Source organism: Oncorhynchus keta, chromosome 29 (assembly GCF_023373465.1).
Source record: "Oncorhynchus keta strain PuntledgeMale-10-30-2019 chromosome 29, Oket_V2, whole genome shotgun sequence".
NCBI lineage: Eukaryota > Metazoa > Chordata > Actinopteri > Salmoniformes > Salmonidae > Oncorhynchus > Oncorhynchus keta.
Window position 1 is genome coordinate 45,660,720 of NC_068449.1, and position 24,493 is coordinate 45,685,212.

Genomic DNA, 24,493 nt, shown 5'->3' on the forward strand with positions numbered 1-24,493 from the left:
TGTGCGTGCGTTGTGTCTGTCATTAACTGTAATGGGGATTGTCTTTTACTTCAAACTCCAGTTTTGGTCATTTTACTGAGGATGCTGACAGACTGACTGGCACCACTCAGGAAATGAATCTCCTCCTCCTTAACTCTCAAGTCTTTTCCTTATCTTTTAGTGTGTGTGTGTGCGTGTGCGTGTGCGTGTGTGTGTGTGTGTGTGTGTGTGTGTGTGTGTGTGTGTGTGTGTGTGTGTGTGTGTGTGTGTGTGTGTGTGTGTGTGTGTGTGTGTGTGTGTGTGTGTGTGTGTGTGTGAGCATTAGGGGAAGCAGAAGAGGAGAAGGAAAGATAAAGGGGTTGAGAGTCAATCTGGTAAGTGGAGGGGGGGGGGGCAGAGACAGAAAGAGAAAGGGGGAGGGAGGGAGGTAACGAGAGAGATGGAGAGAGGGGGAAAAGAGAGAGATGGAGAGAGGGGGGAAAAGAGAGAGATGGAGAGAGGGTGGTAAAGAGAGTGATGGAGAGAGGGGGGTAAAGAGAGAGATGGAGAAAGGGGGAGGGAGAGTGTAAGGATGTTTACCATTTCACTACTTCAGCAGCGACATTGAGGTCCGTTATTTGGACCTTTTTGAAAGGAGCGAAGAATAGGATCAGGTTGCTTTTTTGGAACAAATAGCAGTGTTTTAGTATGTAGGGAAACCAACACATCTTGAGATTTGTCTTTTGTTTTGGGGGGTTATCTAAGTCACACACACTGTACACACTCTCCGAAGAGGCATTCTGTGGATTGTTGGCTGTGACACGTTGAATTTATTGGGTGTTGCGGGTTGCCTCAACGCCAGGATGTGGACGTGTATCACAGACTTCTTCACCTATGAGACCACCAAGTCGGTGGTGGTGAAGAGCTGGACCATCGGGATCATCAACCGAGTCGTACAACTCCTCATCATCACCTACTTCATCGGGTCAGTACTATCGCTCCATCACTCACATTCTGGATCTCCCAGTGAGAGGAATTGGTTGAAAGACGTCTTTTCAACGTCTTTCCTTTGGAGAAAAAGGGAAAAAGTCTCCGCACACTTCCAGTCAGACACACATTTCTCATTATAAAGGCTGTGCTTTATGTATTTTCAACGTCTTTTCAACGTCTTGTGCTTATGGAGCTGAATCTATTGTTTGTTCATTAGAATCTCTTTCAGCCCAACAAAGGGCAAGTCTATAAAGTCTCATAGATCATTCATTATTGCTCTATACGTGACAGAAAGAGAAGGGAAACTGTGATTGAATGATTTTCCCATTATGTTATCTCAACCCCTCTCTCTCCACCCCCCCTCTCTCTTCTTCTCTCTCCTCTCCTGCACCTCTCTCAGGTGGGTGTTTGTGCATGAGAAGGCGTACCAGATCAGAGACACGGCTATAGAGTCGTCTGTCATGACCAAAGTCAAAGGCTTTGGACTGTACAACAACCGAGTCATGGACGTAGCTGAGTACGTCACCCCCTCTCAGGTAACACACAAACATCTGTACTAGAGGTCGACCGATTATGATTTTTCAACGCCGATACCGATACCAATTATTGGAGGACCCAAAAGGCAGATACCGATTAATCGACCGATTTAAAAAGAAATGTATTTGTAATAATGACAATTACAACAATACTGAATGAACACTTATTTTAACATAATATAATACATCAATAAAAAAACATTTAGCCTCAAATAAATAATGAAACATGTTCAATTTGGTTTAAATAATGCAAAAACAAAGTGTTGGAGAAGTAAAAGTGCAATATGTGCCATGTAAAAAAGCTAACGTTTGAGTTCCTTGCTCAGAACATGAGAACATATGAAAGTTGGTGGTTCCTTTTGACATGAGACTTCAATATTCCAAGGTAAGAGGTTTTAGGTTGTAGTTAATATAGTATTTATAGGACTATTTCTCTCTCTATACCATTTGTATTTCATATACCTTTGACTACTGGATGTCCTTATAGGCACTTTAGTATTGCCAGCGTAACAGTATAGCTTCCGTCCCTATCCTCGCCCCTACCTGGGCTCGAACCAGGAACACATCCACAACAGCCACCCTCGAAGCATTATTACCCATCGCTCCACAAAAGCCGCGGCCCTTGCAGAGCAAGGGGAATAACTACTCCAAGTCTCAGAGCGAGAGACGTTTCAAACACTATTAGCTCGCTGTTTGAATGAATGCTTACGAGCCTGCTGCTGCCTACCATTGCTCAGTCAGACTGCTCTATCAAATATCAAATCATAGACTTAATTATAACATAACACACAGAAATACGAGCCTTTGGTCATTATTTCATTGAAATACGGTACCGTTTTGGTATTTTATCTAACGGGTGGCATCCCTAAGTCTAAATATTCTTGTTACATTGTACAACCTTCAATGTTATGTCATAATTACGTACAATTCTGGCAAATTAGTTCGCAATGAGCCATGCTGCCCAAACTGTTGCATATACCCTGACTCTGCGTGCAATGAACGCAAGAGAAGTGACACAATTTCACCTGGTTAATATTGCCTGCTAACCTGGATTTATTTTAGCTAAATATGCAGGTTTAAAAATATATACTTCTGTGTATTGATTTTACGAAAGGCATTGGTGTTTATGGTTAGGTACAGTCGTGGAACGATTGTGCTTTTTTCGAAAATGCGCTTTTGTTAAATCATCCCCCAGCGTTGCATCAATTACATGCAACGCAGGACATGCTAGATAAACTAGTAATATCATCAACCATGTGTAGTTAACTAGTGAGTATGATTGATTGATTGATTGTTTTTTAAGATAAGTTTAGTGTAATGCTTAAGATAGGTTTAATGCTAGCAAGCAACTTACCTTGGTTTCTACTGCATTCGCGTAACAGGCAGGCTCCTCATGGAGTGCAATGAGAGGCAGGTGGTTAGAGCGTTGGACTGCGTTGACAAGGTAAAAATCTGTCTTTCTGCCCCTGAACAAGACAAAAATCTGTCTTTCTGCCGCTGAACAAGGCAGTTAACCCACTGTTCCTAGGCTGTCATTGAAAATAAGAATGTGTTCTTAATAACTGACTTGCCTAGTTAAATAAAGGTGTAAAAAAATATATATTTTAAAATCGACTTCCAAAAATACTGATTCCCGATTGTAATGAAAACTTGAAATTGGCCCTAATTAATCGGCCGATTAATCGATAAACTTCTAATCTGTACGCGTGCATGCGCACACACAGACACGTACTGTAGGTACCCAAGCACGTATTGATACTGAGGTATGTGTGGATTATGACATCAGGTTTGATGTGCTGGTCAATGGAAATGGAAGTGTTTTTGATACTGTGTGTGTGTGTGTGTGTGTGTGTGTGTGTGTGTGTCTGACAGGGGGCCTCTGTGTTCTGCATCATCACTAAATTCATCACCACAGAGAACCAGGTGCAGGGATACTGTCCCGAAGTGAGACCACTCATACTTACTCTACCATTGGCCCTCTGCTGTCTCCCCCCCATATGGTCTGTCTGTCTGTCTGTCTGTCTGTCTGTCTGTCTGTCTGTCTGTCTGTCTGTCTGTCTGTCTCTCTTTGTGTCTGTCTGTCTCTCTTTGTCTCTGTATTTTACTCTAACGTGTATTATGTGTGATGCACAGAGTGAGATGAAATACAAGTGTACGCACGACAACAACTGCACTAGGTTCCTCAACAAGCCTGGAGGAAATGGTGAGGTTCTCCACTTTTTCTGGATCAATTCACTTCCTTTTCTTATTGTCTTTCCTTCAGAGGATAGAAGATGTTACAGAATTTGCAAAACCAGTTGCTTCCAGAATAATGGTTTGGTCTTTGTAATTTATTGTCCCTATCCGTCCTCCCCCTTTCTGTGTCATATATCCTTTCTTCCTGTCTTTCTTTCTTTCTGTCTCTCTCTCCCCTACCTCTCGCTCTCTTTTCCCTACCTATCTTCCTCAGGTCTTCCAACGGGCAGGTGTGTACATTTCAACGACACCCTCAACACCTGTGAGATCAGAGGCTGGTGCCCCGCGGAGATCGACTACATCAAGACGTGGGTAACCGTGTGCGTGCGTGTGTATTTGTATTTGCCAAGGCAGCAGCTACTCTTCCTGGGGTCTGGAAAAATAAAGGCAGTTATATACAATTTTAAAAACATTACAACACTAAGTGTGTGCCCTCAGGCCCATTTTCCACTACCACATATCTACAACACAAAATCCATGTGTATGTGTGTGCATAGTGCATATGTTATCATGTGTGTGTGTGCATGTGTCTGTGCCTATGTTTGTGTTACTTCACAGTCCCCGCTTTGGAAATATTTAGGAGTAACTTATTCCTTGCTACCCATTCGAAAACTAACTGCAGCTCTTTGTTACGTTTTACAGTAATTTCAGTCACTGAAGTAGCTGACATGTATAGTGTTGAGTCATATGCATACATAAACACACTGACCTTACTCAAAGCCAGTGGCATGTCGTTTGTATTGATTGAAAAAAGCAAGGGGCCTAATCAGCTACCCTGGGGAATTCCTGATTCTACCTGGATTATGTTTGAGAGGCTTCCATTAAAGAACACCCTCTGTGTTCTGTTAGACAAGTAACTCTTTATCCACATGGGTGTAAAGCAATAACACATACATTTTTCCAGACGCAGACTATGATTGATAATGTCAAAGGCTGCACTGAAGTCTAACAAGACAGCCCCCACAATCATTTTATTATCAATTTCTCTCAACCAATCATCAGTCATTTGTGTAAGTGCTGTGCTTGTTGAGTGTCCTTCCCTTAATGCATGCTGAAAGTCTGTTGTCAGTTTGATTACTGTGAAATAGCAATGAATCTGGTCAAACACAATTTTTTCCAGAAGTTTACTAAGGGTTAGTAACAGGCTGATTGGTTGGCTATTTGAGCTATTTAGCTTCCCTCCAGGCCTGAGGTCACGCGCTTTCTAGTAGGCATATGAATATGTGACAAATAGGAGTGGCAATATCGTCCACTATTATCCTCAATAATTTTCCATTCAGATTGTCAGACCCCAGTAGCTTGTCATTGTTGATAGACAATCATAACAATCATTTTTTCACGTCTTCCACACTGACCTTACGGAATTCAGAAGTACAATTCTTGTCTTTCATAATTTGGTCAGATATACTTGGATGTGTAGTGTCAGCATTTGTTGCTGGCATGATTCAATGAATGATGGAGCCGAGTTGGCTTTTTTCCCCAAAATGTAATTTAAGGTGCTCCATCATTCTTTACATAATATACAGTGCCTTGCGAAAGTATTCGGCCCCCTTGAACTTTGCAACCTTTTGCCACATTTCAGGCTTCAAACATAAAGATATAAAACTGTATTTTTTTGTGAAGAATCAACAACAAGTGGGACACAATCATGAAGTGGAACGACATTTATTGGACATTTCAAACTTTTTTCCAAAATTTCAGTCTCTCGATGTGCAAAACTGATAGAGACATACCCCAAGCGACTTACAGCTGTAATCGCAGCAAAAGGTGGCGCTACAAAGTATTAACTTAAGGGGGCTGAATAATTTTACACGCCCAATTTTTCAGTTTTTGATTTGTTAAAAAAGTTTGAAATATCCAATAAATGTCGTTCCACTTCATGATTGTGTCCCACTTGTTGTTGATTCTTCACAAAAAAATACAGTTTTATATCTTTATGTTTGAAGCCTGAAATGTGGCAAAAGGTCGCAAAGTTCAAGGGGGCCGAATACTTTCGCAAGGCACTGTATTATCGAGATACTGACTGTTAGCACTTGGTGGTCTATAGCAGCATCCCACAAGAATGTGCTTTAGGTGAGGCAGGTGAACCTGTAGCCATATTACTTCAACAGTATTTAACATTAGATCTAAGCTTTACAGGAATGTGGTTCTTTATATAGACTACAACACCGCCCCCATTGGCATTTCTGTCTTTTCGGTAAACATTATAACCATGTATTGCTACCACTGTATCATCAAAGGTATTATCTAAGTGAGTTTCAGAGATAGTCAGAATATATATTTTTTAATTATTTTTATTTCACCTTTATTTAACCAGGTAAGCTAATTGAGAACAAGTTCTCATTTACAACTGCGACCTGGCCAAGATAAAGCAAAGCAGTGTGACACAAACAACAACACAGAGTTACACATGGAATAAACAAGCGTACAGTCAATAACACAATAGAAAAAAAATAAAGTCTATATACAGTGTGTGCAAATGGCGTGAGAAGGTAAGGCAATAAATAGGCCATAGAAGCGAAGTAATTACAATTTAGCAAATTAACACTGGAGTGATAGATGAGCAGATGGTGATGTGCAAGTAGAAATACTGGTGTGCAAAAGAGCAGAAAAGTAAATAAAAATAATATGGGGATGAGGTAGGTAGATTGGGTGGGATATTTACAGATGGGCTATGTACAGCTGCAGCGATCGGTTAGCTGCTCAGATAGCTGATGTTTAAAGTTAGTGAGGGAAATATAAGTCTCCAGCTTCAGCTATTTTTGCAATTCGTTCCAGTCATTGGCAGCAGAGAACTGGAAGGAAAGGTGGACAAAGGGGGTGTTGGCTTTGGGGATGACCATTGAGATATACCTGCTGGAGCGCATGCTACGGGTGACCAGTGAGCTGAGATAAGGCGGAGCTTTACCTAGCATAGACTTATAGAGGACCTGGAGCCAGTGGGTCTGGCGACAAATATGTAGCGAGGGCCAGCCGACTAGAGCATACAGGTCACAGTGGTGGGTGGTATAAGGGGCTTTGGTGACAAAACGGATGGCACTGTGATAGACTGCATCCAGTTTGCTGAGTAGAGTATTGGAAGCTTTTTTGTAAACGACTTCGCCGAAGTCGAGGATCGGTAGGATAGTCAGTTTTATGAGGGTATGTTTGGCGGCGTGAGTGAAGGAGGCTTTGTTGCGAACTAGGAAGCTGATTCTAGATTTAATTTTGGATTGGAGATTTTTAATATGAGTCTGGAAGGAGAATTTACAGTCTAGACAGACACCAAGGTAATTGTAGTTGTCCACATATTCTAAGTCAGAACCGTCTAGAGTAGTGATGCTAGTCGGGCGGGTGCAGGCAGCGAACGGTTGAAAAGCACGCATTTGGTTTTATTAGCGTTTAAGAGCAGTTGGAGGCCACGGAAGGAGTGTTGTATGGCATTGAAGCTCGTTTGGAGGTTAGTTAATAACACAGTGTCCAAAGAAGGGCCAGATGTATACAGAATGGTGTCGTCTGCATAGAGGTGGATCAGGGAGTCACCCGCAGCAGGAGCGACATCGTTGATATATACAGCGAAAAGAGTTGGCCCGAGAATTTAACCCTGGGGCACCCCCATAGAGACTGCCAGAGGTCTGGACAACAGGCCCTCCTATTTGACACACTGAACTCTATCTAAGAAGTAGTTGTGAACCAGGCGAGGCAGTCATTTGAGAAACCAAGGCTGCCGATAAGAATGCGGTGATTGACAGAGTCGAAGGCCTTGGCCAGGTCGATGAACACAGATGCACAGTACTGTCTTTTATTGATGCCGGTTATGATATCGTTTAGGACCTTGAGCGTGGCTTGAGGTGCACCCGTGACCAACTCGAAAACCAGATTGCACAGCGGAGAAGGGATTCGAAATGGTCAGTGATCTGTTTATTAACTTGGCTTTCGAAGACTTTAGAAAGGCAGGGCAGGATGGTTATAGGTCTATAACAGTTTGGGTCTAGAGTGTCACCCCCTTTGAAGAGAGGGATGCCCGCGGCATTTTTCCAGTCTTTAGGGATCTCGGGCGATACGAAAGAGAGGTCCATGAATGACATATGAATGTCATCTGTTGCAAGCAAGTTATTGACTTCATGGACCTTGTTTCTCAGGCTGCATATGTTACTATGGGCTAATTTGATAACTTTTCTGGGTTGCTTGATTGTTTTTAATGCTTTACTGGGAAGCTTATCAGAAGTAGATTTGATAGTACAGGGTGAGCTGCACAAAGTGGTCTTCCTACTAGGGTACACCGCCTCAGTGCTAACAGTGTAACTCTGGTTCATAGGCTCATGATTACTGCATCCAATAGCTGTAGGGTTAACAAAGGTATTCAGGGCAATTAGGGGGACATAAATTAATTTACTTACATTGTGTCTGCCAATGCCTTTATGATAATGTACATTTAATGCAGCATTATGACATCTCAATGGTAGGGATTAGCTGAGCTGGTCTTGGGTCATTGATAAGTCATTGTTTCAACGCAGCCTTCAAATGCAGGAGCCAAGATGATTCGGATGGACTCCGTCATTCCTGTAGAGTATCTTCTGTTTCCAGCAGGTGTCAAAGTTATCTATAAAAGTGACTCAAGCAGAGCTACAATAATATTTTTGCCAGATGTGTAAGGCCAGTAGCCTGCTGAATCTTTCACACACAACGATGGCACTTGAGTTTTTTTAATGCTAAAATCAGTTCTTAAAATCAGTTTTCAGATGTTCCGAGCTAGCCCTCCTGATGTCGTTTGACCCCACATGGACTACGACAGTGTCAGCATCCCGGCATCTGTTGTAGAACAGTCGGAAGCAGCCTTGTTATGTCCTGTCCTCATGCTCCTGGGTAGCACAGGGTTTTTGCCTTGGGAACCAAGATGTTTCATAAAGTTGCTTATGATGACAGCTGGCGATGTCTCTCACGCAGTCTCACAGTCTGATGAGGGTGGGAGCTCCAAGAATCTGAACTTGAGGTAGAAGCCACCGGAGAGGGAGACAGAACAGAGGATGAAGACCCAGGTACCTCCGGATCCGATCTTGAATGGGAAGCCCCCAAGGAAGAAGGTGCTGGAACCTCTGGATCCAGGGCGGCAAAGCTGTTACTGGTCTGTGTCAGGTCCGGGCTCAACATCTCCAAGAAGACCCCTGTTGCCAGAGGACGCTGTCTTCGACTTCCCCGTCGGGTGACATATCTACATGGCTGGTTGGTTGGGTCGAGAACAGCTCTGTTCTCCAGGGAAGGGGGAGACACCATCGGGGATGGAACCCTGCTGAGCACCGGCCAGTCAGCTGTGGAGAGCCAACACGGTGGCGACAATTCCAAATCACATTTATTGGTCACATACATGTGATTAGCAGATGTTATTGCGGTTGAAGCGAAACGCTTGTGCTTTTAGCTACGACAGTGCAGTAATATCTTACAAGTAATATCTAACAAATTACACAACATATACCCAATACACACAAATCTAAGTAGGAATGAATTAAGACTATATACATATGGACGAGCGATGTCAGAGCGGAACGTACTAAGAAACAGTAGAATAGTATAGAAAACAATATATACATATGAGATGAGTAATACAAGATATGTAAACATTATTAAGTGAATGAGATACAGTAGAACAGTACAGAAAACTGTATATACAGTTGAAGTCTGAAGTTTACAGACGCCTTAGCCAAATACATTTAAACTCAGTTTTTTTTTTACAATTCCTGATATTTAATCCTAATAAAAATTCCCTGTCTTACGTCAGTTAGGATCACCACTTTATTTTAAGAATGTGAAATGTCAGAATAATAGTAGAGAAAATGATTTAATTCAGCTATTTCTTTCATCACATTCCCAGTGGGTTAGAAGTTTACATACACTCAATCAGTATTTGGTAGCATTGCCTTTAAATTGTTTAACTTGGGTCAAACGTTTTGGGTAGCCTTCCACAAGCTTCCTTCTGACAGAGCTGGTGTAACTGAGTCAGTTTGTAGGCCTCCTTGCTCACACACGCTTTTTCAGTTCTGCCCACACATTTTCTATAAGCTTGAGGTCAGTGCTTTGTGAGGGCCACTCCAATACCTTGATATTGTTGTCCTTAAGCCATTTTGCATGGAAGTATGCATGGGGGTCATTTGGAAGACCCATTTGCGACCAAGCTTTAACTTCCTGACTGATGTCTTGAGATGTTGCTTCAATTTATCCACATAATTTTCCATCCTCATGATGCCATCTATTTTGTGAAGTGCACCAGTCCCTCCTGCAGCAAAGCACCCCCACAACATGATGCTGCCACCCTCGTGCTGCATGGTTGAGTTGGTGTTCTTCGGCTTGCAAGCTTGCCCCTTTTTCCTCCAAACATAACGATGGTCATTATGACCAAACAGTTCCATTTTTGTTTCATCAGACCAGAGGACATTTCTCCAAAAAGTACGATCTTTGTCTCCATGTGCAGTTGCGAACCGTAGTCTGGCTTTTTTATGGTGCAGTTCTTCCTTGCTGAGTGGCCTTTCAGGTTATGTCGATATAGGACTCGTTTTACTGTGGATATAGATACTTTTGTACCTGTTTCCTCCAGCATCTTCACAAGGTCCTTTGCTCTTGTTCTGAGATTTATTTGCACTTTTCGCACCAAAATACATTCATCTCTAGGAGACAGAAAAAGTCTCATTCCTCATTTCATATGACGGCTGCGTGGTCCCATGGTGTTTATACCTTTGTACTATTGCTTGTACAGATGAACGTGGTACCTTCAGGCGTTTGGAAATTGCTCCCAAGGATGAGCCAGCTTACACCTCCAATTGACTAAAATGATGTCAATTCGCCTATCAGAAGCTTCTAAAGCCATGACATAATTTTCTGGAATTTTCCAAGACAGTCAACTTAGTGTATGTAAACTTCTGACCCACTGGAATTGTGATACAGTGAATTATAAGTTAAATATTCTGTCTGTAAACAATTGTTGGAAAAATTACTTGTGTCATGCACAAAGTAGATGTCCTAACCGACTTGCCAAAACTATAGTTTGTTAACAAGACATTTGTGGAGTGGTTGAAAAATGAGTTTTAATGACTCCAACCTAAGTGTATGTAAACTTCCGACTCCAAATGTACACACGAGATGAGTTATGCCCGATATGTAAACATTATTAAAGTGACGAGTGTTCCATTCCACCAGAACAGAGCGGCGTCCGGCTACTGGGGTGGAAGAAAAATTAAGAAGTACATGGGAGTGGATTCCCCAGTAGCTTGTGTAGGTTTGCTACTTGCTTGCTAAGAGTAGCCACTTCGCTCCTATAGTCCTCCGCAAGCAAGCAGTTGCTGCATTGAAAGTCAACGTGGTCCACGTTGTCCTGGTACAAAGCAAAGGTAAACACAGCTCTTGCAGCACTGGACCGCCGAAAGTCTAGCTGTTCAATATATATATATATACCATTTAGCAGACGCTTTTATCCAAAGCGACTCAGTCATGTTGATACATTCTACGCCCGTCGCCAGCTAGTCTAGCGCCATGCTCTACCAACTGAGCTTCAGAAGGACCATGTCTCTTCCCCTCTGCGGAATCCTGAGGGATCCCGGGACAGACAGCAGCGCTCAGAGCAACTAAGCCCCAACAGAGCCGCAGGATCCAAAATCAAACAAAAGTATATAAAAACACTGACAGCTTTACAAAGACAATAAACCGAGGTCTCTCAACACGGTTTTCTTTCTGACCTTCCCTCAGGCATCCTATGATGGAGGTGGAGAACTTTACCATCTTCATCAAGAACAGCATCCGTTTCCCCCTATTCAACTTCACCAAGTGAGGATGATGATGATGATTCTGATAATGATGTTGATAATGATGACAAAGATAATCATGTTACAACTCTAACTGGTCCCCTGTCTCTCCTGTGTTTATATGTGTGTGTGTGTGCATCTCAGGGGTAACTTCCTGCCCACCATCACCCCTCAGTACATCAAGGCGTGTAACTTTGATCATGAGAACAACACCTACTGTCCCATCTTCAGGGTGGGGGACGTCATCCGCTATGCACACCAGAACTTCACCACGCTGGCACAGAAGGTATGGTGGTTCACTCCCAGGTATATATCCATACTAGTCCTCTTAGTCCGCCCCATCCCGTGCGGGATCGTGACTACAGCCTCAAGCTCATTACCATAACGCAACATTAGCGATTTCTAAAAATTGCAAATGAAATGAAATAAATATGCCTGCCCTCAAGCTTATCCTTTTCTTAACAATCCTGTCATCTCAGATTTTCAAAATATGCTTTAGAACCAGAGAAAATCAATAATTTGTGTAAGAGTGGTGATAGCTAGCTTAGCATTTAGTGTTAGCATTTAGCACGCAACATATTCACAAAAACAAGCAAAGGGATCAAATAAAATAATTTACCTTTGAAGAACTTCAGATGTTTCAATGAGGAGACTCTCAGTTACATAGCAGATGTCCAGTTTTTCCTGAAAGATGCTTGTGTAGGACCAACGTTCACTATGCATTTGGCTACCTAACCGAAAATTCAGTCACCTAAACGTCAACTTTTTTCTGAATTAACTCCATAATATCGACTGAAACATGGAAAACGTTGTTTGAATCAATCAAGGTGTTTTGTCATATATCTCTTCATTGAAATGCCGTCCCTGGAAGCGTCATTCTTCTCTGATTCGGATGGAAAAATACTGGTACCTGACTTTTGCGCACCAATTTCCACGCAGACACCGTGCGGGACACTTGGCAATTGTAGTCTCTTATGGTCAATCTTCCAATGATATGCCTACAAATGTCACAATGCTGCAGACACCTGGGGAAACGATCCGTTCATTCCTGTCGCATTCACAGCCATATAAGGCATCATGGAAAACGGCCTCCAGAAATCCTGTTGATTTCCTGGTCGCTCAAACATCTTGGTTTTGCCTGTAGATTTTGTTCTATGGCACTCACAGTGAAAATCTTTGCAGTTCTGGAAACGTCAGAGTGTCTTCTTTCCAAAACTATCAATTCCAAGCATAGTCTCTTTTCGTGACAAAATATTGTAAAAACGGGCACGTATCCAAAAATGAAATACTGCCCCTATAGGACTAACAAGTCTTGACATACAATGCATTCAGAAAGTATTCAGACCCCTTCACTTTTTCCACATTTTGTTATGTTACAGCCTTATTTTGAAATGAATTAAATTGTTATTTTCCCTCATCAATCTATACAAAGCAAAAACAGGCTTTCGGATTTTTTAGTCAATTTATTTTAAATATAAAAAACTGAAATATCACATTTACATAAGTATTCAGACCTTTTACTCAGTACTTTGTTGAAGCACATTTGGCAGCGATTACAGCCTCAAGTCTTCTTGGGTATGATGCTACAAGCTTGGCACACCTGTATTTGGGGAGTTTCTCCCATTCTTCTCTGCAGATCCTCTCAAGCTCTGTCAGGTTGGATGAGGAATGTCACTGCACAGCTATTTTCAAGTCACTCCAGAGATGTTTGATAGGGTTCAAGTTCGGGCTCTGGCTGGGCCACTCAAGGACATTTAGGGACTTGCCCCGAAGCCACTTCTAAGTTGTCTTGGCTGTTTGCTTAGGGTCATTGTCCAGTCCTTAGCAGAGGTCCTGAGCAGTCTGGAGCAGGTTTTCTTCAAGGATCTCTGTAGTTTGCTCAGTTCATCTCCCAGTCACTGCCGCTGAAAAAACATCCCCACAGCATGATGCTGCCACCACCATGTTTTACCGTAGGGATGGTGCCAGGCCAAAGAGTTTAATCTTGGTTTCATCAGACCAGAGAAGCTTGTCTTTTTAGGTGCCTTTTGGCAAACTCCAAATGGGCTGTCATGTGCCTTTTACTGAGGAGAGGCTTCCGTCTGGCCACTCTACCATAAAGGCCTGATTGGTGGAGTGCTGCAGAGATGGTTGTCCTTCTGGAAGTTTCTCCCATCTCCACAGAGGAACTCTGGAGCTCTGTCAGAGTGACCATCGGGTTCTCGATCACCTCCCTGACCAAGGCCCTCTCCCCTAATTGCTCAGTTTGGCCCGGGTGTCCAGCTATAGGAAGAGTCTTGGTGGTAGCAAACGATTTCATTTTAAGAATGATGGAGGCCACTGTGTTCTTGGGGACCTTCAATGCTGCAGAAACGTCTTGCTACTCTTTGGTACCCTCGGAGCTCTACGGACAATCCCTTCGACCTCGTTGCTTGGTTTTTGCTCTGACATGCACTGTCAACTGTGGGACCTCATATAGACAGGTGTGTGCCTTTCCAAATCATGTCCAATCAATTGAATTGACCACAGGTGGACTTCCAATCAAGTTGTAGAAACATCTCAAGGATAATCGATGGAAACATGATGCACCTGAGCTCAATTTCGAGTTTCATAGCAAAGGGTCTGAATACTTATGTAAATAAGGTACTTCTGTTTAAAAGATAGATATATACATTTGCAACATTTCAAAAATGTTAGAATAAGGCTGTAATGTAACAAAATGTGTAATGAAGGAAGGGGTCTGAATACCTTCTGAATGCACTGCATTACCATCACTGAACATCGGCGGCACCTTAATTGGGGCGAACAGGTTCTTATTCGTGACTGGAGTGGAATCAGTGGAGTGGTAACAAATACATCAAACACGTGGTTTCCAGGTGTTTGATGCCATTTCAGTTGCTCCGTTCTGGCCATTGTTAGCAGCCTCCTGTGATTTCTATCCAGTTATTTCCATCCATACTAGTATTTTTATATACTCACATAGTATGCTCTCTTTCTCTCTTTTCCCTACCCGTCGGCTGTATTCACTCCTTCCCCTTTAGGCTACATTCAAATGCTGTCTTTTTCCCACTCTCATGAAGTAACAAATGAGAGAGATTTTCTAAATGCATGTCAACCCCTTCCTACAGGGAGGCGTGATAGGTATAAAGATTGGCTGGATGTGTGACCTGGACCAGTCAGAGGATGAGTGTAACCCTTCCTACTCCTTCACGCGGCTGGACGCCATGTCGGAGAAGAACAGCGTCTCCCCCGGGTACAACTTCAGGTAGCCATGACCTCTGACCTCTTAACCTCTGGCCTTTGGAGAGTGAGCCCCGTAGAGATACATAGAGATATCTTGATGTATATAACCAGTTTTTGCATGGACATTGCCATTGAGGGCTTACACCATTTTAAAGTAGTCAAATGGGTGGGGATTCCTATGGGTTGGGAGCGATCAGTCAATGATCAGAGCATCGTCTTCTTCTTCAAATTGGGTTGCCTATGGGTAGTAAATGGCTTTAAGCTAGATCAGTGATTTTACCGTGGCACAACTTGATGGAAGACAAATTAGGTCTGACACCTAAAATGTCCCTATTAATTGATTTAGTGTAAATTAACTCTGTCTTATCTGATCCAAACTGCAAGTCATCTACTTCTGTGACAAACATATTTATAGATTAAATCGGGTTTATTTGAACTATTTTCATAGTTCCTTATTCGTGATGATACATTTTTCTGATACCCCTTAATGAGCACCCCGCAAAAATGTGCTGGAAGGATTTTTTTCAAAGGTTTGGGTTTAGAGACATTGGTTTTCTGCATTGTAAAGGTGCAACCAGGAACACAAAACCATGCTCCATATCTTTCTATGGCAGAGGCTGTGGTACAGGTAAGCCTAATCAGACGTGCATGTGCTAATGGTTCTCAGTCACAGGCAAAGTCAACTGATAAAAAATGACTTTGCTCCTGATGTGTGACCTTCAAATGATACAAAGGTAACAACAGCCTGAGCACATGGGACTTTCCATGTATTATCTGAGCGGCACTGGTGCTCCCAAGACAGAATTCCATGTGCATTTCACAGGTCACGTGTATTCAAAAAATGTTGTGTTCAAAAAAGTATCCAGATTAGGAAAAGTTTCGCGGCATACCTGAGTTCCTCAAGGCTCACCAGTTGAAGACCACTGAGCTATATCACCACCTAGTGGCTACAACAAATGACACGCAAGATTTGGTTCAGGAATCAGGGAGGAGGTAAGGGCACGCGGAGTGTGTTGTGAGGAAAACAACCTCTCACTCAACGTCAATATAACAAAGGAGAGGATCGTGGACTTCAGGAAACAGCAGAGGGAGCAACCCCCTATCCACATCGACGGGACAGTAGTGGAAAGTTGAAAGTTATGCATACACATCACGGACAAACTGAAATGGTTCACCCACACAGACAGAGTGGTGAAGAAGAGGCTGAAGAAATTTGGCTTGTCACCTAAAACCCTCGCAAACGTTTACAGATGCACAATTGAGAGCATCCTGTTGGGCTGTATTACTGCCTGGTACGGCAACTGCACCGCCCTCAACCTCTCCAGAGGGTGGTGCAGTCATGGGTCAGACCCCAATTCCAGTCCTTGAACTTAGTCAGGGAGAGGTTGAAAATGTCAGTGAAGACACTTGCCAGTTGGTCCGCGCATGCTTTGAGTACATGTCCTGGTAATCCATCTGGCCCTGCGGCTTTGTAAATGTTGACCTGTTTAAAGGTCTTGCTCACATCGGCTTCCGAGAGCGTTATCACACGGTCATCCAGAACAGCTGGTACTCTCGTGCATGCTTCAGTGTTGCTTACCTCGAAGCGAGCATGAAAGGTATTTACCTCGTCTGGTAGGCTCGCGTCACTGGAAATCTCACATCTGGGTTTCCCTTTGTAGTCCGTAATAGTTTTCAAGCCCTGCCGGTGTAGTAGGATTCAATCGTAATAATTTATTGACACTTTGCTTGTTTGATGGTTCGTCTGAGGGCATAGCAGGATTTCATATAGCTATCCGGATTTGTATCCCGCTCCTTGAAAGTGGCAGCTCTAGCCTTTAGCTAGATGCGGATGTTGCCTGTTTTCCATGGCTTCTGGTTGGGATAGGTACGTACGGTCACTGTGGGAATGCACTTATTGATGAAGCAAATGACTGAGGTGGTATACTCCTCAATACCATTCGATGAATTCCAGAACATATTCCAGTCTGTGCTAGCAAAACAGTCCTGTAGCGTAGCATCCGCACCATCTGACCACTTTCGTATTGAGCGAGTCACTGGTACTTCCTGTTTTAGTATTAGCTTGTAAGCAGGAATCAGGAGGGTGTAATTATGGTTGGATTTGCTAAATGGAGGGTGGGGGAGAGCTTTGAATACATCTATGTGTGTGGAGTAAAGGTGGTCTATAGTTTTTTTCCCCCTGTGGTTACATATGTGACATATTGGTAAGAATTTGGTAAAACTGATTTAAGTTTGGCACCGCTTCTGGGAGAGTATTTTCTTGTTTGCTTATGGCCTTATAGAGTTGATTGAGTGCGATCTTAGTGCCAGCATTGGTCTGTGGTGGTAAATAGACAGCTATAAATAATATAGATGAGAACTCTCGTGGTAGATAGTGTGGTCTACAGCTTATCATAAGGTACCTCAGTCGAGCAATACCTCAAGACTTCTTTCATATCAGCACCAGCTGTTATTGACAAAGACACACACCCCCACCCCTTGTCTTACCAGATGTAGCTTCTCTGATCTGCCGGTGCATTGAAAATCCCTCCAGATCTATATTGTCTGTGTCGTCATTCAGCCACGACTCGGTGAAACATAGGATATTACAAGTCTTAATATCCCGTTGGTAGGATAATTGTAATCGTAGGTCATCCATTTTATTTTCCAATGAATGCATGTTAGCAAGTAGAATTGATGTTAAGGGGAGTTGTCGCTCGCCTACGGATTCTCAAAAGGCAGCCTGATCTGCGTCCTCTTTTCCTACGTCTTTTCTTCAAGCCAATGACATGGACCTGGGCTTCTTCCCGGGAGAGCAGTATATCTTTCTCGTTGGACTCGTTAGTGGAAAAAGCTTCTTCCAGTCTGTGTTGAGTAATTCCAGTTCTGATGTCCAGAAGTTATTTTCGGTCACAAGAGACAGTAGCACCAACATTATGCACAAAATAAGTTACGAACAATGAAGAAAAATGAAAAAAAATAGCAAAATTGATTACGGGCATGTAAAACGTCAGCCATCCTCTTCGGCGCCATTTTCCAAAATCGAAAGAAAATGATGTACTTTTTACTCCATACATTTTTCCTGACAACCAAAAGTACTCGTTGCATTTGGAATGCTTAGCAGGACAGGAAAATTGTCTAATTCAGACACTTATCAATAGAACATCCCTGGTCATCCCTACTGCCTCTGATCTGGCGGACTCACTAAATACATGCTTTGTTTGTAAATCAGGACTCGGGGTAGGATTAACTGTCAACCCATGTGCATTGCCCATGTCCTTACACTCTGTCCATGTTGTGCTGATAGGTATGCTAAGTACTACAAGATGGACAATGGGACAGATTACCGTACTCTGCTGAAGGCCTATGCCATCAGGTTTGATGTGCTTGTCAATGGAAATGTGAGTGATTTCAATTTGTGTGTGTGTGTGTGTGTGTGTGTGTGTGTGTGTGAACATGTCTGTGGTTTGCATGAGTCTAATTGCCTATGTGGGTCCATGACTGTTCTACATATATGTGTTGTTAGATGGGGGGGTCGTGTGTGTGTTTACTTCTGTAAACTACTTACTATCTTGTTTGTTACAGGCAGGGAAGTTTAACATGATCCCGACTCTGATCAACATGGTAGCTGCCTTTACGTCAGTTGGAGTGGTGAGCCCTTCTATTCAGTTTCTACTTTCTATCCACAAAGTATCCACACCGTCTCTAGGCTAGTTTTAAATTAAAACATGTCTGTTCCACCTTCAGTCTCTTAACTTTGTAATAATATTATCCACAGTCTCTATAGGCGAGTTTGAAAATGTCTCTGTGCCGTGTGTGTTCCTGTCTCGCCAACTGTAGTTATTTCCAGGAAAATAAAGTTATTCTTATTTTCTACTCTCTTCTCCTTTCTTCTCTCCTCTCGTCTCCTCATTTCTTCAATTCCTTTCTATTCTATTTTAAAACCTTGTTTTTTTCCCTCTGCCTTGGATTGGTTGCAGGGCACCGTGCTTTGTGACATCATACTCTTGAACTTTCTGAAGGGAGCAGAGCAATACAAGGCCAAGAAGTTTGAGGAGGTAAAGTTTGAGGCAAGACACCAACCCTGCTTACTGTGATATAGATATTTATCTTAAGAACCAGTGTCAGCCTTTGCAACCCTGGGGCCGCATCTCAGAGTAGGAGTGCTGATCTAGGATCAGCTCACCCCTGTCCCATGACCTTATTCATTGTAATCTAAAAGGCAAAACTGATATTAAATCAGTAATCCTTCTCTGAGAAGTTGATACATACGGCCCAGAGGAATAGTTTAAACTAAGAGGCAAATCCTAACTTCCACTTAAATCATGCATCGATAGCAACTGGAGACTAAGTGAAAATGTGCTCCTGATGTTCTTCAAGTTTATACAATTCAATAAAGTAATCTCCTCTCTCTCTCTCTCTCTCTCTCTCCCCCAATCTACCATTACTCCATTAGGTATCAGACACGCAGATCGAGAACTCCTTATCCAGCAATGGGCTCTATCGGAGTAGGGAGTTTATTGGAGTAGAGAAGCAGTCAAACGACTCAGGGGCCTTTTCCATTGGGCAATACGGCTAACGGACAGCCAATGGAATGGAGTGTTTGAGGGGAAAGGGGTTGGGTGGTGGCAATTTGGGACGTTTGGCTGCAAATGTAGGTTTAGGGTGATATTGCCCATAGACCCTAATCTTGGATCAGTTTAACATTTCCCCCACAAATGGTTATGGTGAGGATTGGGGAAGGGGAAACTGATCCTAGATCTGTACCTAGGGTAGACGTCACCCCGGACAGAGAATGCGTATATGTATGGCATTGTAGTATCCCTAATATTTCACATGAACCTGTAATTTACCTGTAATATTGTCATGGTGGAGGTTGTATTTGTAATCCTTAACTTTGCATGTGACCCTGCATGTGACCCACCATGGGCTATCGTATTTGAACTCCTACCTCTACAAAGTATTAAAGTCTACCCACAACTTCAATAAAATGATGTCACTTAAATTTGATTCTGGTTGGATTCTGCCAGAGGCTCAAATCCTGCAGGAAACAGACAAACAAATACTGTAGTTGTCTACTTGCTTAACACTTTTTATTGATAGTTTGCATTAAGCAGGCACTTCTCTCTGTGGTTTGGTTTCACAGTGGGAGATCTGTGGGTTGGGATCATTAGAGAGAGGAGCAGGGTGAGTGTGAAATGGCACCCTATCCTTTATAGTGCAATATTTTTGACCAGGAGACCCATTGCTGCTTCATATGACTTGGACACGAGCCACATGACTTGGACACGAGTCACATGACTTGGACACGAGTCAGACTCGAGTCTCAAATATGATGACTTGCAACTCGACTTTGACTTTAACACCAATGACTCGTGACTTGAGCCGTATCACTCGATCTGACTTGACACCCTCCAAGCCCAAATATAAAGAATGATGCTATTTTAAAAAGTGTGCAGTGCATCAGCTCTTCATTTAACGGATTACAGTTTGAATCGGACAGCAGCCAATAAAATTGTGCCAGCTGAGGAAAAAGTTGTGGGTGGCAGTGCAGAGGAACGTCGGTGGGTGAATTCAGATGGAGCCCTTGGAAAGATGATACCCCAAATTATTATTTTCGGATATCAAGACGACGCTGTATCAACAAAAAACTGATTGCAACTTGCAAAACATGCGGGAAGAAAATGACAGACGGAGGCGCAACAATTTCCAACTTTGTTCGACATTTGAAGCTGCACAAAGAACGGTAAGTCGTGGCTAATATAGCCGACAGCTATATATTTGATTACTTTACTGGTGTATCATGTAGCCTAATGTAACGTTAAATCAATGAGCCACCACACAGTCAGTCAGTGCGGGAACGTGATCATTGCACCCAAGATTGAGCTACAACTGGCGAGGCAGTTGGTAGTCTAAATCCTGCCTGATGTTACTGCTGTTCCTAAAACCATTGACATACATTAGCCTACCATAACCAGAGAGAGAGAGAGTGTGCGTGTGTGTGTGTGTTAAGGTTGGGTGATTGTGTACAAGCCTAAATCGCCTGATTGCGCCCCATAGAGATCCTCGATAGTCGATCACTATTGGGATCAGGGGGGTCTTTCTCATGGCTTCCCATGTATTTCCATATAACGTTTATTTGGAAAGTAATAAATAGACATTTTTAAAAGCATTTATGATTTGCGTAAATAATATACTAACTTACTCTTGTTAAAAATATGAAATGGTATTACATTTGGTGAAGAGCACATTATGACTTGTTTAGGACTCGAAACTCAAAGTTCAGGACCTGAGACTTGACTTGATGGTCTTGACTTGGGACTTGACTTGGGACTTGAGTGCTAAGACTTGAGACTTACTTGTGACTTGTAAAAACAATGACTTGGTCCCCATCTCTGCTAAGTGTGTGTGTGGATATTGGAAAAGATGCACAGTCTCTGTCTCTCTCTCTCCTCAAACTCTGTTCTTGAAGGAGCACATGTAGCTCTTCTTGGTGAAACAATGCCTTGGAGATAGAGAACACATATACAGAGAGAGGGACAGTCACACAGAGGTTCAAATGTATGAGCTCAAAAATAGCATCTCTTCCCTCCACCATTCATTCGAACTTCCTCCCCACCACCTTCCATTAAAAGTCGATTTCCTGTTTGTCATTTTAGCCCTTAATTAGCCACTGCATTCAACTAAGGTAGGTAAAAACAAACATATCACAGCCATTGCAAGTAAAAAATATCCATCCATCCCCATCACTCCATCCATCTCTTAATGCTTCAGTTCATCTCCACACAGTCCTCGCGGCTCGTCCAGCAGGCGATGGGCTCCCCAGGGGTTCCAGTTGGAGCCGTCAATCCACACAAACTTACCACATTGAGAGGAGGGAGAGAGAAAGAGGTGGTTAAAGGAAGAGAGAGCGATAGAAAGACAGGTGGTGAGGCAATATGTACAGGGCATTCTGAAAGTATTCCGACATATTGACTTTTTCCACATTTTGTTACTTTACAGCCTTATTCTAAAATTGATTTGATAAAACATTTTCCTCGTCGATCTACACACAGTACCCCATACTGACAAAGCGAAAACAGTTTTTTTGACATTTTTGCAAATGTATAAAAATACAAAAAAACAGTAATACCTTATTTAGTATTCAGACCCTTTTGCTATGAGACTGGAAATTTGAGCGCAGTTTCATCCTGTATCCATTGATCATCCTTGAGATGTTTCTACAACTTGATTGGAGTCCACCTGTGGTAAGTTCAATTGATTGGACATGATTTGGAAAGGCGCACACCTGTCTATATAAGGTCCCACATTGCATGTCAAAGCAAAAACCAAGCCATGAGGACGAAGGAATTGTCTGTAGAGCTCTGAGACAGGATTGTGTCGAGGCACAGATCTGGGGAAGTGTACCAAAAAATGTCTGCATCATTGAAGTTCCCCGAGAACACAGTGGCCTCCATCATTCTTAAATGGAAAAAGTTTGGAACCACCAAGACTCTTCCTAGAGCCGGCCAAACTGCCCGGCCAAACTGAGCAATCGGGGAGAAGAGCCTAAGTCAGGGAGGTGACCAAGAACCCAATGGTCACTCTGACAGAGCTCCAGAGTTCCTCTGTGGAGATGGAAGAACCTTCCAGAGGGACAACTATCTCTGCAGCACTCCACCAATCAGGCCTTTATAGTAGAGTGGCCAGACGGAAAGCACTCCTCAGTAAAAGGTACATGACAGCTCACTTGGAGTTAGCCAAGAGGCACCTAAAGGACTCTCAAGACCATGAGAAACAAGATGATCTGGTCTGATGAAACCAAGATTGAACTCTTTAGCCTGAATGCCAAGAGTCACAGCAACCAGGCACTTCTCATCACCTGGCCAATGCCATCCCTACGGTGAAGCATGGTAGTGGCAGCATCATGCTGTGTTGATTTTCTTCAGCAGCAGGGACTGGGAGACTCGTCAGGATTGAGGGAAAGATGAACGGAGAAAAGTACGGAGAAATCCTTGATGAAAATCAGTCTCTGAATATCCTTGAGTGGCCCAGCTACCATCTTTGGAGAGACCTGAAAATAGCTGTGCAGCAACGCTCCCCATCCAACCTGACAGAGCTTGAGAGGATCTGCAGAGAAGAATGGGAGAAACTCCCAAAATACAGGTGTGCCAAGCTTGTAGCATCATACCCAAGAAGACTCAAGGCTGTAATCGCTGCCAAAGGTGCTTCAACAAAGTACTGAGTAAAAGGTCTGAAAAATTACGTAAATGTAATATTTCATTTTTTTATTTCTAAAAACCTGTGTTTGTCATTATGGGGTAGTGTGTAGATTGATGAGGAAAAAAACAATTGAATCAATTTTAGAATAAGGCTGTAACGTAACAAAATGTGGAAAAAGTCAAGGGGTCTGAATACTGTAAATGTACTGTAGATATCAAGACAGAAGTCATATGTTCAATGTGAAATGTTGTGCTGCAAAGCTTCCCTCATTCCCCTTCTACCGAACGTCACTCTTTCCTCCCACCTTAATTTACCTCCCTCTCCATCCACCCATTATCCGCCCTGTCTTCATCATTCCCCCTCTCTCCATCCATCACTTCCTCTCCTACCTGAAAGGGTTTGAAGCCTCCTAGACAGATGTGAAGGTGTTTGGCATAGTGCTCCTTCCCTTACTCTCTTCCCCACATTCATGAATCCCCCTTCACCCCCCTCTCTCTCTCTCCATCCATCCCTCTCCCTCTCCTACCAGGAAGATTTCAAAGCCTCCCGGCCAAATGCGAAGGCTTTTGGCGTTGTTCTAAAGCAGGTACGCGTTGGCCTGTTTGTTATGCACTGACACAGGGTGGCCACCGGGGGCAGCAGACCTGCACTTCATCTGAGAGGGATGTGAGAGTGGAGGAAAAGAAAAGAGAGAAAATAGGTGGAGGGAAGAGAGAGTGAATGAGTGAGAGAGAACGAGAACGCAGGGGGGAGGAGAAGGAGTAAGAATGTGCAGACCAATTGATTTGGAGCCCCAGGGAGAGGCCCCTGCTACTCTTATGCGCATGCACCATTTTCTTTTAATGGGATTTATATGGAACGCTGTTTGGATCTTTGCGTGTCAAAAAATATACTATTTACTTGACGTGTCAAATAAGCTTGTTGGCCAATCAGACATCTAATTAATTATACAAATGTATTACCTTTTAATGTAGCCATGAACACAACCAGTCATGATGTTTTATCTGATTGTTAAACAAATCACTTCGGATTGTGCCAAACGAGGGGCGAGTTGCTCGAGGTAAATTTGAGTGGCTCCGCGTACTAACGGATTGTACGTGCCACAGCCTCTGACACAATCAGCAGTGGCACAATCGTTTAGCGCGCGACTCATTTGACAACAATAGATTTTCTGGCCCCCCCACACAGGAGCACTCCGGCTAGGGTCGAGGGCTGGTGGAGGGGGCGGTGGCCCTGTAGGGTGTAGCGGTGGTTTAGCCCTCTTGGGGGCAACGGGGGGAAGCGGGGGTCTGGCGTCCAGGCCAGGGGGACAGGGTAGCAACTGCCTTCCCTCCCATCTGGGAATCACAGAGGGGGTTTCGCTGGTTTCCTCCTCCTCCTCCTCCTCCTCCTCCTCCTCCTCCTCCTCCTCGTTGCCCAGTTTTTCCAATCCTGCATCCAAAAGTGGAATACCGGAATTCCCCTCTTCTCTTTCTGAATCCCTGTCTGATGATTCCGGATCGTTGTCCCTTTTCAGTCGGAACTTTCAATTGTGGATCCTTGTCATCATCAACACAATCACCATCATCATCCTCAATCACTGCGGCAAGCTTTCCTTTGCAT

General features: G+C 43.2%; 1 protein-coding gene across 1 annotated transcript; it reads left to right on the forward strand.

Annotated features, from left to right (window-relative positions):
- The first annotated feature begins 581 nt into the window (after positions 1-581).
- LOC118361852 (P2X purinoceptor 3-like) lies at positions 582-19,694 on the forward strand. Its single transcript, XM_052485366.1, has 12 exons — positions 582-943; positions 1,349-1,484; positions 3,357-3,428; positions 3,618-3,687; positions 3,934-4,027; positions 11,433-11,510; positions 11,633-11,774; positions 14,596-14,732; positions 17,997-18,090; positions 18,275-18,340; positions 18,670-18,747; positions 19,146-19,694. The coding sequence occupies exons 1-12, from the start codon at positions 822-824 to the stop codon at positions 19,266-19,268; spliced, it is 1,212 nt and encodes a 403-aa protein (XP_052341326.1). The 5' UTR covers positions 582-821; the 3' UTR covers positions 19,269-19,694.
- The last annotated feature ends 4,799 nt before the right edge of the window (positions 19,695-24,493 follow it).

Coding starts and splice junctions, on each gene's coding strand:
- LOC118361852 (XM_052485366.1), top strand. CDS start 822: ATGTGGACGTGTATCACAGACTTCTTCACCTATGAGACCACCAAGTCG. Junction 944..1,348: donor ATCATCACCTACTTCATCGG/GTCAGTACTATC, acceptor CACCTCTCTCAG/GTGGGTGTTTGTGCATGAGA. Junction 11,775..14,595: donor TCACCACGCTGGCACAGAAG/GTATGGTGGTTC, acceptor CCCTTCCTACAG/GGAGGCGTGATAGGTATAAA.